The sequence below is a fragment of the Myotis yumanensis genome, unplaced genomic scaffold (genome assembly GCF_028538775.1).
Source record: "Myotis yumanensis isolate MYYU_CA2020_CCGP unplaced genomic scaffold, mMyoYum1.0.hap1 SCAF_2, whole genome shotgun sequence".
Taxonomy (NCBI): Eukaryota; Metazoa; Chordata; class Mammalia; order Chiroptera; family Vespertilionidae; genus Myotis; species Myotis yumanensis.
Genome location: NW_027223753.1, coordinates 193,712,042 through 193,728,069, shown reverse-complemented (window position 1 = coordinate 193,728,069; position 16,028 = coordinate 193,712,042). Strand labels below are relative to the sequence as shown.

Below are 16,028 nucleotides of genomic sequence, written 5' to 3'. Positions count from 1 at the left end.
GTGGTTTACATCTCTGTGACCATTCTGTAACTACCAATTTGTACTTCTTAATTCCTTCACCTTTTTCACCCAGTCTCCCAGCCCTCCTTCCTTCTGACAACTGTCAGTCTGTTCTCTGTATCTCTTGAGTCTGTTTCTATTTTATTTTCTTTAGATTCCGCATATAAGTGAAATGATAAAAGAAATATCTTCTCCAATAAAACCCTGCGCAGAAACCCTATGTGTAAAACCAAGCAGCCCTCCCCTGGCTCAGGAGGACTGAAGGAGAGGGACTGGGAGAACCCTGCCCGGAAGGTGCCCCCCCCCAATCCTTTCCCTTCAGTGCCCCTCCCCGCCTCCCCTGCCAGTCCCCAGAGCCCACCTGAAACCCTTCTGGCAGAGCAAACCTTGGAAATCACTGAGTCATCTACCCCCTTTGGAGACACAGATATCGAAGCACATGTATTTCACAGCAGCTCAGAACAAGCTACACTTGTTGACTCGCCATAAGGAAGATTATTTTTATCCTGTTCTTTAGATGTTTTTATCTGCACACGCTGGGATGAGCTCATCCTCTGTGAGAACAGGATGACTTCTTGGATACCCCTTAGGATGATGATTAATAATGACACAATGTTTCTAAGAAATATCTCTTTATTGCTGTAAGTTTAAAGTCTGCAAAGACTGACTGTCATTCCCCCTCATCAGTAATAATGTAGGAGAAAAGCCGTAGGAAATGTTCAGTTGCATTTGTGTAACCCATATTCCCCATCCCTGTTAGAATTAATTTTTTCCTAATGTATCGCAGTCCCCGAAATTCTTCATTGAGCCAGAAATACCTCACCTCTTACTTAACAAGAGTAGTTGAGGGATGTTAGACCTTTGAGGTCGCCGTAGTGCTCACATGTGTTGAGTTGGTTAAATAATCAGAACTAGGTAAATCTTATATGAATGTACTACTCTGAAGAGCTCAGAACTCAATTTTAAATGAGGCTGAGGACTAAAAATTAATTGGCCAAACAATTAAAAAGTGCTGCACTTACTTTTAAGGCGGGGACTGGCTACCCAGATACGTGGGATATTTGGCAGAGTAATGGAGTACTGTCTATTTTAAAAGATGTGCATTTACCTGTAAAAATTAACTTTATACACACATTATGTGAGCAATTATGAAGTAGCTTGAGGTCTTCCGGGAAGGTGTGTTTAAGCTGCTCCTGTGAGTATCAGTCCTTCTCAGTTGTCCCCACTGAATTTTTCTAATTGGTGTATCTCCTAAAGCACTCTTTTTAAAGAGTGACACCCTGTTAAATGTAAGCTTGGCTTACAGTAATCCCATAAAGATATTTCATGCCTAATACTGTAGCAAAAGAATTTTTTATACTGATTCATAACTTAACTAATTAAATTTGACTTATACTGAAATGTGGCAAATATAGGAAGTGCCATTTTTCTCTTCAAAATTTGCTCATCCACACAGAATCAGCCTTGCACACTGAGACTGTCTGACCTTTGTCATTTTTTTCTATTTAAAAATGTTGCAGCAAAAAGCTTTTAAAAGCTTAAAAGGAATGAGAAAAATGAATTACCTATTTTTGAAAAAAGGTTTCTAAGAAATACTAGGTATAATTATGTTCTTAAAAATAAATATTCTTTTTATTAGGAGTGTAATAATGTCCTATAAAATATTTTTATTGACCACATTAATCTTGATCAGCACTGTAATTGGGATTCGGAGTTTACCAAGCTCCGTGTTATAAAAGGAATGGAACCTGGCTTGGCTGCTGGGGGACACAAGGCAGAGTGGCCGTTCGTGGGAGCCATCCAGGAGACCCTTCATTGTTCAGGCATTACAACCTGGTCGACACTGTGGAGAAGACGCTCCGCCTTCCTCCTGCTCCTTTTCTCAGAGGAGCTGCACAGTAACCTGGCTCCCCCCTCTCTTCTTACCTTACCCCAGGATAGGTTTCATTTACACGCATATAAACATAAATGCAATCTCACACAGGCTTTTTCATAAAGCATATGGTGTAGCCTAGAATAGGTCATACTCTTCGCTGCAAATATTGTGAATGTTGTGAAAAACAGGAATTCCCCAGAGAGCTTTGGAGCAGCTGGTTTGAATAATGATTACTGTTTTCTTTATTTCAGCCACTCCAACATCCCCAAATCAAAATGCATTCCATTCCTGTTGTTACAGGTTTATTGGTGAATGGCTGAGACAAGGCCAGTAGTAGATACCCACCATCTCCTTTGGTGTTTGGGTTAGGGGGTGGGGCGGGAGGTGGTGGTGGGGGGAGGGCACCATAGCCTAGGGCAGCCATGGGCAAACTACGGCCAGCGGGCCGGATCGTTTTGAAATGAATGAAACTAAAAAAAAAAAAAAGACCGTACCCTTTTATGTAATGATGTTTACTTTGAATTTATATTAGTTCACACAAACACTCCATCCATGCTTTTGTTCCGGCCCTCTGGTCCAGTTTAAGAACCCACTGTGGCCCTCGAGTCAAAAAGTTTGCCCACCCCTGGCCTAGGGAGTGGTATCCATTGGACAGGTAACATTGATCTAGAGAGCCCTTAAGGAAATTAGATTCACAGGAGCCTTGACTATGAGGAACTGGGAATCTGTATTATCTGCCACAGAATCACAGGTCGAACCAGCATCATTTTGCCAGGAAAGCGAATCATCCTTCTGTCTCGAATGGTAATAATGTTTGCATAGCTTCCTGGAAGAAGTGAGCAGAATGGTCATACATACCCAACATGGGTGAGGAAAGAGGTTGTCCTCTTTCATGGTAATGACATTTGCTTTCTGTGACATCTTTCTTGCAGTAATAAGTGCATACTATGGCAACCTGTTTACTACATGCAGCCTATGTTTTAAATTTCCTATTGATCTCATACATATGTACTAATAATTAGCTTAGAAACCCTTTGTGTTAGTAATTCCAAGGTATGCATCTTTGCAAATGGAAGTTTATAAATTCTTAAATATTATTTGAAAAGTCATCAGGTAATCTACAGAAAACCTATCATTTTTTTATGTTCTCTAAGTATTACCTCTAGTATTTTAAAATGTTACACAGTTTTAAAACTGAAGCAGGATTTGAAGTGGATCTTTTGAGGATCAATAAGATTTAAATGGCAAAACAAATTTAATTATGTCAGCAATTCTTCTCTTTCACAAACCTGAAAGAAAAGCAAATTGGTATTTGAGAAATTTTCTTTGTCTAATAAATAGCCTCGCTTTATAATAATGCCAATGACCCCAGTTTAATTAGGTGCAATTAATTTTGTGCAAGCGAAATTTGACATCTTGCTAGAGGCATAACCAGCTGTACCCTGTCTTATGAATTTTTTTTTTAATCACCAATGAGAAGTCACTGTCTGAGCTATTGCGAAAGGGTGGGAAGCAGGAAGAAAAAGGCCACAGGGCTGGGGTTTATATTTAAAAATGGCTCCAGCGGACAGCCGAATGTTTAATTAAAAGAGCTTCTGGGGATAATTTTTCATTGGTGCATCATCTTTGACAAGTTGTCACGACTTTATTACTGCAGTTCACACTCCCCTTGGACACGTGTCGGGACACACGCTGCTCATGTGAAGCTTGGGCTCCTTTGAGAGCTTCCAAGAGCATTCACTGCCACTAGAAAACACTCTCACTGCCTTAGGGTGAGCTGTCCTCTAGGGGTTGAACACAGTCTCTTTGTTCGATCCTATCGAATGTTCTGTGCCCCTCAGATTACTCTCATTCAGATTGTCACAGGCATGAAAGACCCATGGAAGCTATTTCCGAAAACCACTGCCAATTAAATGATGACATGCCTCCTCACACTTAGAATTTTTATTTTAGTTGTTGCAAGAGTCCTTTCAGACTTATTAGGGTATATGCTTCTATCACACATGTCTTTGTGCATGCAAAAAAAAAGAAGAAAAAGTGAAATCTGTTGGTTGAGTTTTTCCATAACCCTTTTCACATTCAGAGTCCAATTGTCTGTGTAAGCACGTTCCCTCAGAGTTGTCCGCCTTTGCCTCTCGCCTGGCTGTTGCCTGTGGTGGTGAGGACACTGCGCATCACCTTCTGAGCCACTGTCCCCGGTCGGCAGGTTGTGGTGCTGGGTCTTCGTTGTTCTCATCAGAGGACAGGACTGGTCAACTCCCAGGGCCGCCTCCGCCTCACTGGTCCTTAACTGGCTTGTTGGCCGACAGGGTTACAGTTCAGTCGAGCAGAACTGCCACCGGCTGCCTGGGTGGCCAGGATCGTGAGGCGCATCCTGATTTTAAAGATGGCAAGATGCACATAGCCACGCTTCACAGAGCCCAGACGGTTCAGCACATCTACTGCATTCTGTGCCATGACTGCTTAGAATCCGAATGACCATGAATTAAATCATGAAAGAGAAGGCCTTTGAGATAAAGCTTACTGCGCAACCAAGCCTAAATGGCAGCCCCAACACTTTCTTAAACATGAACATAAAAAGTGGTGAAGGCAGTGATTCAGCATTCACCAGATTAAGAGACTTGGCCATTTTCACAAAATCCAGGCACTGACTCTCCAGCTGCCATAATGTTGCCCCCACCACAGGAATGTTACCCAGGTCTGGAAGGGGAGAGCAGCTGAAAGTCAGCAGCAGGTCGGGAAGATACAGGTTTAAACTCTGTCTGGGCCTGGGCTGAGCGGGATAAATAGGCAGGCTGGCTTTCACAATACAGACGGTTCGATGCATATCGATTGTTCTAGAGCAGTGGTTCTCAACCTTCCTACTGCCACGACCCTTTAATACAGTTCCTCATGTTGTGGTGACCCCCAATTTCATTGTTACAAATTGAACATAATTAAAGCATAGTGATTAATCACACAAAAACAATATGTAATTATATATGTGTTTTCCGATGGTCTTAGGCGACCCCTGTGAAAGGGTCATTTGACCCCCAGAGGGGTCACGACCCACAGGTTGAGAACTGCTGCTCTAGAGGCTGTTATCTACTGCGGGTCCAAGGAGAGAATGGGGTTGAGACTGGGCTGGAAGGATGTCAGTAGTTGAATCAAAGAACCCATCCTTCCTCCAAGATGATCTCCTACCACCCAGCACCCTGTCGAAAACAAAATACCAGCCTGACTCATCCGTGAGTCATGGTCCCTGCAAAGGCACTGTCTGACTCAGACTCCCTGCCACCCTCTCCCAGCTGTCAAACATTTAATCCCACTCACCTTTTCTCCAACACACAAGCGCTAATCAACTCGCCCATTTTCTCTCCTTTTCCTTTTTTAATTCCTGCGAAATGCCCACATGGCAACTCAGAAGCACTCAAAAGAGAAAAACATAAAGTCAGTTCAATTACTCCGACCGAAAAATGCCTAGGTATATTTACTTTTTGGTGCATATATCTCCGTGTTTTTGTTTACAAAGTTGAAATCCTACTATACCTACTGTTTAGGCTGTTTTTCAATATATCGTGAACATCTGCCCATATTCACAACTTTCTACTATCGTATAGATTTCATATATTTCATCAAAATATACTTAATTCATCTCTTAGACATTGGAGTTGGTTTCAGTTTTTTTGTTTCATTTTCATTTTGCTTTATTGTTTCATCTTCTCGTTTTTTCTTCCATTCATGAATTTATTCTATTCTTCTTAAAGTGACCCTGTATAATTTAACCTCTGGGCCTTAGTTTTCTTGTATGTAAAATGGAGGTCAGAATACTTACTTTATGTATGTCTGAGGATCAGCGGTAACTATAAAATACCTAGCACTCAGTAGATGCTCAAAAATGGTCACTCTTTTTATTTCGAATGCAGATTGCTTTGGAGTCATTAGGCTTTCATTAGGATGGGAGAAGACCACATTTGGTGCCTAGGAGAAGCCTCGTTCTGGGTCTTCAGCCAATGCTAAAGAACAGTTGTGGTGAAATGCATTTTCCTAACATTAAGATCCTGTAATTCCGAATTTAATTACGTGCAAGTGGTCATTAGTGAAGGAACCAGACACTGGTGTGGAATCAGGCCCCGCAGCTGCCTGAGAAATGCGGTATTTATAGTTCTCTGGAGAACAGGTTAGGGCGGGTGCTTCACCAGAAAAGCCAGTGACACCCGGAGAGGGCCTTTCACACGTCCGCACCTTTGCAGCTGCTCTCAGCTTCTGCTGAGGGAGCCTGAGCCCTGTAAGATGTGGGTCAGGACAGGCCACAAAGAGGGAAACGTTTCCCTTCCCCCCAGTCCTCTTTAGCACATGGTTTGAAACTACCCTTCACATCTCTGGGCTCATAACTGCTGGAGGGTCGGCTTTCCATCCCTCCCCTGCATTTAACCCCTCCAACCCCCTTCACCAGGCCCTCCTTTCTTCTGCACTTTCCTGGTTGTTCACTCTTCTTGGTTAACAACTTATTAATGCATTCCAGGTTACTAAAGTATGTCTTTTCTCATATATAAGACTAGAGGCCCTAGTCTTGGCCTGCGGGAATCGAGTGAAACTGGCCCAGTACACGGATTTGTGTACCAGTGAGGTCCCTCGGCCTAGCCTGTGGGGATCGGGCTGAAACCGGCTCTCCGACATCCCCCAAGGGGTCCCAGATTGCAAGAGGGCGCAGACCAGGCTGAGGGACCCCACCCGTGCACGATCGGGGCTGGGGAGGGACTGCAGGAGGGCTCCATGTCCACCCAGTCTCTCCAAGTCCCCATCAATCAGCCAGACCCCAGCAGCAAGCTAATCTACCAGTCAGAGAGTCTTCCCCCTGGTGGTCAGTGCATGTCATAGCAACATCGAACAAATGGTCAGGCACTTAGCATATTAGGCTTTCATATATATAGATAGGGTTTGGTCTTTTGTTTTTAGTCCTCTTCCAATGCCCTGTATATTCCACACTTGCAGTTGTACATCATGATGTAATGATCCAACCACCAGTACCTGTTAGAAGACCTAGTTTCTATTGTTCAACTACTACTGTACATGCACTTACTATAGGGGTCTTGAACTATAAAATGCCTTCAGGGGCCAGCAATAAATATAAAAGAGTCAAGTAGCCTAGATAAAAGGCCATGGGTGGAACTGTAGCAAACTAGGAAGTGTATGTGTGCCCTGGGCAAAAGGGACAGCAGCTATGCTATGCTATTGGCACTGTGGCGCTTGCAGAGATGTCATTACCTGATCATCAAATGAACGAGTGGATGAACAGTTAAACATCCATTTCTCTCTAGCATAGTTATAAAAATCACTGACAGGCCTTTTGTGTGAGATGATACGTGTTGGACCAGCAATATTCTCACCAGTTATATGAGTACATCACACAGTCTGTAGCAAAGAAAGTTCACACAATCCCACTAAAGTAAAATAAGAAATAACTGTATTTTGACAATAACAAATGTCAGGAAGCAAAATCTTTGCTTTTTTTAAAGAAATAGTAGTAGGTATTTCTATTACTGTAATGATAAAAAATCAACATGGAACAGTCAGTAGAGAAAAGAAGAGGAAGATGCAGGGTTTGGGGGATGGGAAAAGTATTTTATAATTTATCAACCCACCTCAGCACAGTCTACAAAGATACCATCACACGTGGTACATCCACAACTTGTCCAGAGCTCAATTGTTCTCACGTTCTTTCTTTACAACTCCGTAGGAAAATGAAATGTGTTTACAGCTACCCTTGGGTAATTGCAACCTACATTTTATGTGCCTTCCCTTTTGAAATTCTCATCAAAGAGAAAAAGATAGGGTCTAATAATATGGGTGATTATTCATTATGTGTAAAGTCTTTGAATAATGCATCAGAGATCCATTAAACTAAATGGAAATAATATATTTTAACTGCCCATCCACAAACCAGTTGAGGATATTGAGTAATAAATGGCACAGCAGGGCCCGTGGTTCTTAGTCACTCTGGTTGTGGACAGATAATGAGCAAGGCATGTTTCAGATCCATAGGGACACGGGAAGTTCCCTCTCACTCTGTTCTTAAGGAAACTGTACAATTGCCTTAAAAGTATTAGCAACTACAGGAGGTATCTGCCCTTTAAAATGATATGGCCATCACAGTCAGGATCTAATAAATCCAAACCTAAGGTCAAGTGTAGTATGGAGGAAAGGACATTGGATTCCAAAACCAGAGGTCCAGCCTGTAGTCTCTTGCTTTGTGACCTTGTACCAGTTATCTGTTGCCACAGTGATGGTACGTAATAAACCACCCACATCAGTGGCTTACAACAGTAAGCATTGGTTTCGGCTTGGGAGCCTGTATAGGTCAGCTGAGCAGCTCGTATGTCTGCGGAGACTGTGGGTTGGTGAGGTGCCTCTACTGCTCTTAGCTGAGCTCTGTCATGCGTCCCCAGACTCAGTTGCGACAGCTGCTGATTGAACTCTGTGCTGTAAAGTCACCCATCTACCAGCAGGCTAGCGTGGACGTGGGGCAGGTTCCCCTGAGAAGGCAGGCTTGGAGCCGGGACAAAGTCCCTTCCTCTGCATTCTGTGGGCCAACACAAGTCAGGAGGCCGGCCTGGAAGGAGCCGCAGAGTCCTATTACAGAGGGGAGGAATGGGGACCATGTTTATGATCAGGCTGTCACGGTTCCGGGGCAGGTAGTTTGACTTCTCTGAGTAGGTGTTACCTTGCCTGTAATCCACAGGTGGTTGGCTGTCCAGTTAACAAAGGGGTGGTGTAGGGGGTAAAGTCAACGAATTTTAAATATATGAAAATGCTGGTGGCCATGCTGGTCCTGGGAGATTCCAATTTCTAAAATCAGAAAACACCAAATAGTTCTGGAGTTCAGAGCTGGCTGCAGGCGCCCAGTCCCAGTCACCACACCCGAGGCCAGGGACTAAGGCCCGACTCACCATTCAGCAAACTTTAGGACCATTACATTGTTTGTCACAGGAAATAAACTGGTCTTTTCCTTGCGTTTTGGGGAAAAAAAGTGTCGTCTTTATTCCAGTAACCACTGGCTAAGTTTTTGAAGCATTCTCTTCTCATCTCTACCACCCTCTCAGTTTTGTGCATATTTTTGTAATATCCCTGGTAGCAGTGGTTGGAAGTCAGCACAAGCGTTTTTCAAGTAGCCATCTTCCTCTCTGGAAATGCCAAGCAGATGTGGGTGCTGAACATCCTCTCCACTAAATAAATGCCTCCGCGCTCCCGGCCAATAGGCAGTGGCTCGGAAAGCCACTTCTGCGCACAGTCTTCATCTCTTCATCTTTGAGAGCATTCCCCGTCCAGAACACCCCCTCTCCAGATGCTCTGGCTCCCTGTCAGCAGCTCTGGTCAGCAGTGTGGCTTTCTGTTGTCTCGTGGTGCATAAGGAGAAGAAGGTTCTGGGAGAACCAGGATGCAGACCCTTCAGGAGGAAAATCCACAGGCGAGGCAGAAGTCAGGCAGCCCTTGCAGGCAATGCTCTGCCAAATGCCACTCGAAACATCAAGCAGCCTTGGTGTGGATACCTTAAATCATATCCCTAACTAACAGGATGAGCGGTGTGTTTTGTTTCCACCTCAGACTGTGCTTGAGAGATCGACAGGTTAGACCCCTCGCAGCTTGGATTTTGAAGACTGTGTAGCCTGGTTGTGAGTGAGGCTGGATGGATGCCCTGCAGTGTGAGGGATGGAGACCAGGCCGGCAGGGGCCAGGACAGGGGTTATCGAACTTGACCCTGGACACAGAGGCCTTCAGCAGCACCGGGTGGCCCTGCTCACCCACAGCCAGGCCGCTGCTTGGGACTGTGGGTGAATTTCCCCCAAACCACCTTCATCTTAAAACCTGCTTAAAGGCTAAAGGCAAACAAATCCTTTTTGAAACTTGAGTCCGTTTTAAGACATCTTTACAAAAATCCCCTCTGAACCGTTAGCTGTTATGTCACATAATTTCCTTTTCCTGAGAGGAACATTCTTGGTGATTACCGCTATGAGGAATTATAAGTCTCACCCTGTAAGAAGCTCTGTTCGGTTTCCCACGGAGATAATGTGGTACTAAGGAGATTTTCTGAATTTCTACCTGAGGTGCTTTTTCATTTTGCTCTGACTGCTAAATCCTTTCCCCTCCCCCTCCCCCTTTCCCCTTGCCTTTCTTGAGTTAGAAAAATGTGGTGTGAGATGGTTGATTTAGGACTGAGTTGATCCTAGCACAAAGTTCAGTTTGGGGCAGAACAATAGAATTTACAATCAACTTTCTTCAGAATATATATCTTTAGATGTTTTCAATATTATTTTGTAATTGTATCCTGGGTTGTTTTATGTTTTTATAATCTGTGTATCCTGTGGCCAGCTGCTTCTTTTCAAAACTTTAGCTATTCAATAAATAGAAAGTGTTACCTAATCTTAGATTCAAATTAGGTTAATTTAAAATGCCTTTTTATTTTTAAATGTTTGTTTTTAATTTGCAGTTTTATTTCCCATTATCTTCCAATCCATACGTCTTGGGTTTTATTATTAAAAATGGGTTGATATTTGGGTGTTTTTTTGTGTTTTTTTTTTACCAACTACAGACAATAAATTTTAAAACTTAATTTATATGGGATCAAAGGGTAACCTATACATATCAGATTTCTCCAGAAAAAAAATTTCTAGAAGAAAGTTAAAGGAGACAACTTCCAGGCCCTAACAGAGCTGAGTGTACATAAGGGAATTGCTGTGACCAGGCAAGGTGTTGCAGTACGAAACTTTAGAGGGCCCTTTGCAAAGTCACCCCACTTTTAAAATTCTGTGTTCCTTTGGGCTTTCAGACAGAACAGAAAGGAGGGTAGTTAACATGCACAGAGCACCTGCCTTGTGCCCGGCTCTCAGCTAACTCTTTTCATTCTTCCTACAAAACACTGACTTATTCACCCCATTTTACAGATGAGGAAACCGAGGGTAATAGAGTAATCTGCCTAGGCATAGAAGTGAGGAATCAGAACCCAAGTCCAACAGAACCCAAGCGCCCTGAGCTGATCACACAGCACCTGCCGGCTCCTGTGCCCAACCCTGGGCCTGGCTCTCCTTGCAGCACATGAGGTCAGGGAGGGAACAGACCCCGCCTACTGGGGGAAATAAGCTGGGACTTTCACTAATGATGAAAACGAACAATAGGTGGCAGTATATACAAACAACAAGCGTGGTGCCGACTTAAACCAGTAGATTTCTTTTTCTGGATCCTGTATCATTTTCAAAGAAGCGCTTTATAGAGTCATCTGAGCAGTTTGTACTAAGCATCCCTACCCATTGGAACTTTTTAAAAATCAAATACAAATGTCCACCATCAGGCCAGTGTTTCTTTGCCTTGTCCCTGTGAAGCAGTGATGCTGGTTTAGACAAGCCTGCGATCCTGGCAACCCAGGGGCCCCCATTTGCCTTTTCTTTCTCTTCTCTTACACACAGTCCTGGCTACTAGGGATGCTAAGAAAATTACTTCTTTAAAAACTCCCCATCGCCAGACAGCAGTGAAATGTGTTCCACTTCGAGAGGGGTTAGGACAAAGAACTGGATTCCCTGTCTGGCCTGGTGGACAGCAGAGACACAGCTGGTGATCCTCTGTGACCCCACCTCTAGCACCCTCACGCCTGGAGCCTCAGGAGCTCCCAAAAGCGCCCCCTGCGGCACTGAGTGCACCAGGCAGGCGGCTGCGGAGCCCACTGGGTCGCTGTGCTTCTGCCTGGGTTGGGGGTTTCCTTACATTCCCCTAGGCAGTGGTCGGCAAACTCATTAGTCAGCAGAGCCAGATATCAACAGCACTTCTTCAAAATAGACTCTCCCAGGCCGAAAACCAACTTCTGCACATGGGCCATGAAGTTTCAATCGCACTGTATGCGCGCCTGAGTGTGCTATTTTGTGGAAGAGCCACACTCAAGGGGCCAAAGAGCTGCATGTGGCTCACGAGCCGCAGTTTACCGAGCACGGCCTAGGGGGAACCGTTGTGGAGGTTTTTTGTTTTTTAGATCTTTATTGCTAAAAGTATTACATAGGCCCTCCTTTTCCCCCATTGACCTCTAGGGGGAACTGCGGTATGTGTTTTTCTTAATGACAGAAGTGAGCTCCCTTGGTTGGCTTTTGGCAACTGCCTTAACTAAAACTTTCCTTCAGTTGACCCTATTCTGTCTGTTTGAGGGAGAAAGGAGTCTTCAGAGAACTGTGGCCGGGGTGCTGGCTCGGAGAGCGTCCCAGGGGACGGGACACTAGACGACACCGTGCGGCTTCATTTGGCCAAGGACCCCCATCATCTTCGTCAACAGGAATATAAACTCATTGACTCACACATGTTTATTGGGCACCAACTGTGTGTTTGGCATTGTGCTGGGGGCAAAATATGTGGCCTAAATTATTTTTCACCTAATGGGAAATGAGTGTGGAAAAAGTAATACAACATTAGTAAAAGTTGTGATGTTATCACTTACCAAGTTGTCAAGTGATCATTGGTATCCTCTGGTATGTTACTGATGATGAATTAGGAGTCATATTGGTCACCTACTTCTCCATGTGAAGAATACATAAAACTGCTTTTTATTAGTAAAACCAGACAATTCTATTGGGTGCGCCCAGATCGCAAATAGCTGAGTGGATTGGTGTCCTGTCTGCTTCTGCCCAGCCTGCAGAGTGGGATGAACCTGCAGATCTGCTTTGTCAACGACAGCGGCAGTGACAAGGACAGCGATGCGGATGACAGCAAGACGGAAACCAGCCTGGACACCCCCTTGTCGCCCATGGTGAGTCAAAGCTGCCGCCGACGCTCAGTGGGTGTGCTTTGCTGGCCATGCAGCCTCTCTGCATTTCCTGACGTGGCGTGCTCCTAAGATGTGACAATGATTGGAAACCCAAACCTGTGACACAGCAGTGTTACATAAGCTCTGTTAAAGTTTTAGCAACTACTTTCATATTAGACCATAAGAGAAATTGCACATGTCCTAAAAAATTTTTAAGGACCATATGCTACACACAAATCCTTCCCCACTGGGTGTAGAAATATATGAGTACAGACCAGTAGTAGGACACATTTTAAAAGGATGGGTGGCAGGGCTCAGGGGAAAGCTCATGCACAGAGGTGATGTTCAGAGAAACCAACAGGATGAAGTGCATATAGTATTTCTTACTCATTCCTTGCCCACATGCTATAACAGACTGCCTTCTGATCATGGGAGCCTGTTGCTGGAATTCTTACCACTCAGTGAGGTCTGCACATCTCTTTTCTCACCAACCAATCGTGTTTTCTTACCAAGGAACCCATGTTGGTCACTGGGTACCTGAGGTCCTGTCCATTCCAGAGAGCAACACGCTGCCTTAGCTCTGGGATAAATACGTTGTTGTGTCTTTTGAGACCAAATCAAAGAAATGTCTCAAGTGTGTCATAAATCTGTTTCTCCTATTATTTATTTACTAGAGGCCCAGTGCACAAAAATTTGTGCACTTTGGTGCGGGGGAGGGGGTGTCCCTCAGCCCGGCCTGTTCCCTCTCACAGTCTGGGACCCCTCGGAGGATGTCCACCTGCTGGCTTAGGCCCGCTCCCCGGAGGATTGAGCCTAAGCTGGCAGACAGACATCCCTCTGGCAGCCCGGGAGCCCTCAAGGGATGTCCACTTGCCAACGGGGAGAAGGCCTAAGCTGCAGTCAGACATCCTTAGTGCTGCTGAGGAGACGGGAGAGGCTCCCGCCACCACCACTGTGCTGGCAGCCATCAGCCTGGCTTGTGGCTGAGCAGAGCTACCCCTGTGGGAGTGCACTGACCACCAGGGGGCATCTCCTGCATTGAGCGTCTGCCCCCTGGTGGTCAGTGTGTGTCATAATGACCAGTCATTCCCAGTCGTTCTGCTGTTAGGGTCAATTTGCATATTACCCTTTTGTTATATAGGATAGAGGCCTGGTGCACGGGTGGGGGCCGGCTGGTTTGCCCTGAAGAGTGTCCCAGATCAGGGTGTCCCACTGGGGTGCCTGGCCAGTCTGGGAGAGGGGCTGATGGCTGTTTGCAGGCTGGTCACACCCCCTTCAGGGTGGGGGTCCCCACTGGGGTGCCTGGCCAGCCTGGGTGAGGGGCTGATGACTGTTTGCAGGCTGGCCACAGCCCCTTCAAGGTGGGAGGTGGGGGGTCCCGCTTGGGTGCCTGGCCAGCCTGGGTGAGGGGCTGATGGCCGTTTTTAGGCTGGCCACAGCAGCGGGCTGGAAGCAGGTATCTGGGATTTATTTATCTTCTATAATTGAAACTTTGTAGCCTTGAGCAGAGCTCAGGGCAGGCAGGAAGCTTGGCTTCCTCCATTGCCGAGGCAACCAAGCCTCCTGCTGGGTCCAGCTTCATGGCCGCTGCCATCTTTGTGACAGAGTGGTGGAGTGAGGGTGTGATGGTTAATTTGCATATTACTCTTTTATTAGATAGGATTCTGCTACTCTTTATGCTAAAAATCACAGTCTGGTATTGACACTGAGGCAATAAACTACCTTTTTAGTTGAGACTGGTACAGATCACATTGTGCAGCGAGCTGAGTGGATGGAGGGGAGTCTCAGGAGGGCTCAGGGATGCTCTGGCCCCTCTCCCCAGATGCTACCTGGCATGCAAAGCTGAGGGCTGCTCTTTTTCCCTTCGCAGAGCAAACAGAGCTCTTCCTATTCCGATAGAGACACTACTGAAGAGGAATCTGAATCCCTAGATGATATGGATTTCCTCACCAGGCAAAAGAAATTGCAAGCTGAAGCCAAAATGGCCCTTGCCATGGCCAAACCCATGGCCAAAATGCAAGTAGAAGTGGAAAAACAGAACAGGAAAAAGTCTCCCGTCGCTGACCTAGTAAGTAGCAGACACTGAAACACAAGCGATTGCCTGGTGGCTGCAAAGGGTTGGCACTGTCCCTCTCCTTTGCCCGAGTTATGCAAACTTGGGTTTCTCCAAGGCAGTTTGTAAGAAGTACTGTCATTGAGAAATGTTTGTTTCCTTTTCCTTTCTGCTGCATCACTGAAAGATACATAAGCAGCAGATTTCACAAAAGTAAACTTTGCTCTTGATTCAGGTCTACTTTGTTTGTTAGGGACAATATTAGCTGTCATGGGACCACTTAAATTCCTTTAAAGCAATTTCAGTTTAAGAACCTGTTGGTTGTGGCAGACTCACTACTGCTATGCTCTCAGTCCCACCTTCCAACAAAGACAGTGTAGCATAGTGGATAAGAGCCAGGCACTTTGGAGTTTAAATCTATCTCTGCCACTGCCCTAGTGTGGGGCTCTGGTCAGGTTACATAACTCTCAGCTTTCTCATCTATAAAATGGGTATAAACAATAACACCCGTGTCAGAGCACATAGCACAGTGCTTGTGGCGTGCTATGAATTAATACACAGCTGATATTATTAATTTCATCCATGTCATCGATATTATTTGAGCTCCCCGGTAATTCATTTATGTATAGAATAATGGACTCATGGTTGTCACAGCCTGTGTAAGAGCCAGTCTGAAAGCTTTTGGTTTGAGTAGGATAGCATTTTGATGCTGGTAGTGTTCCAGACATTGTAGTCTGTAGGGCCTCACGTTGAGAAAGTTAGACTGGGGAAGCTTTTAAGGCCAGAACTTGAAAGTGGGTGAATGAGTGGGGCGGTCTTTATGGGTGAAACTGGGTCTTGGGTTCAATGTACTTGCTGCTCTGTTCACACGTCCATCCCTTCCCTCTGTCTCCGCAGCTGCCACACATGCCTCATATAAGCGAATGCTTGATGAAGAGGAGTTTAAAGCCCGCTGACCTGAGGGACATGACTATTGGGCAGCTACAAGTGATAGTCAATGATCTCCATTCTCAGATAGAAAGTAAGTGTCAGGTGTGCTTGAAAAAGGAATAATAAGTGGGAAAGGCAATGGGACAGCACCACTTCCTCAATTTAGACCCTTTGTACAGCATTTCATTGGGCTCCTCCTATGTGTGCGCCTGCAAGTTCTCTCTCTCTCTCTCTCTCTCTCTCTCTCTCTCTTCTCTCTCTCTCTCTTTCCTTAGAAATATTCAGAAACTTTAAGAATTTTTCAAGGTTAGGTCCTGATTATTTATTTTAAATAGCAAGTACTTGGCAAGCATCTGGCTTGCAACACCTTGTTTCTAGAATACAATTTAGTAATTACAGGTCATTTGTTA

The 16,028-nt window shown here is 45.1% G+C and overlaps 1 protein-coding gene across 5 annotated transcripts in view; it reads left to right on the top strand.

Annotated features, from left to right (window-relative positions):
* The window catches only part of SCHIP1 (schwannomin interacting protein 1), a 657,653-nt gene that overhangs the window by 629,033 nt on the left and 12,592 nt on the right, over positions 1-16,028 (top strand). For all 5 annotated transcript variants that reach the window (XM_070406902.1, XM_070406905.1, XM_070406903.1 and 2 more), the window contains 3 exons: positions 12,521-12,638; positions 14,506-14,703; positions 15,586-15,709. In XM_070406902.1, coding sequence (XP_070263003.1) covers positions 12,521-12,638; positions 14,506-14,703; positions 15,586-15,709 — 440 coding nt within the window. The remainder of the gene's footprint in view (positions 1-12,520; positions 12,639-14,505; positions 14,704-15,585; positions 15,710-16,028) is intronic.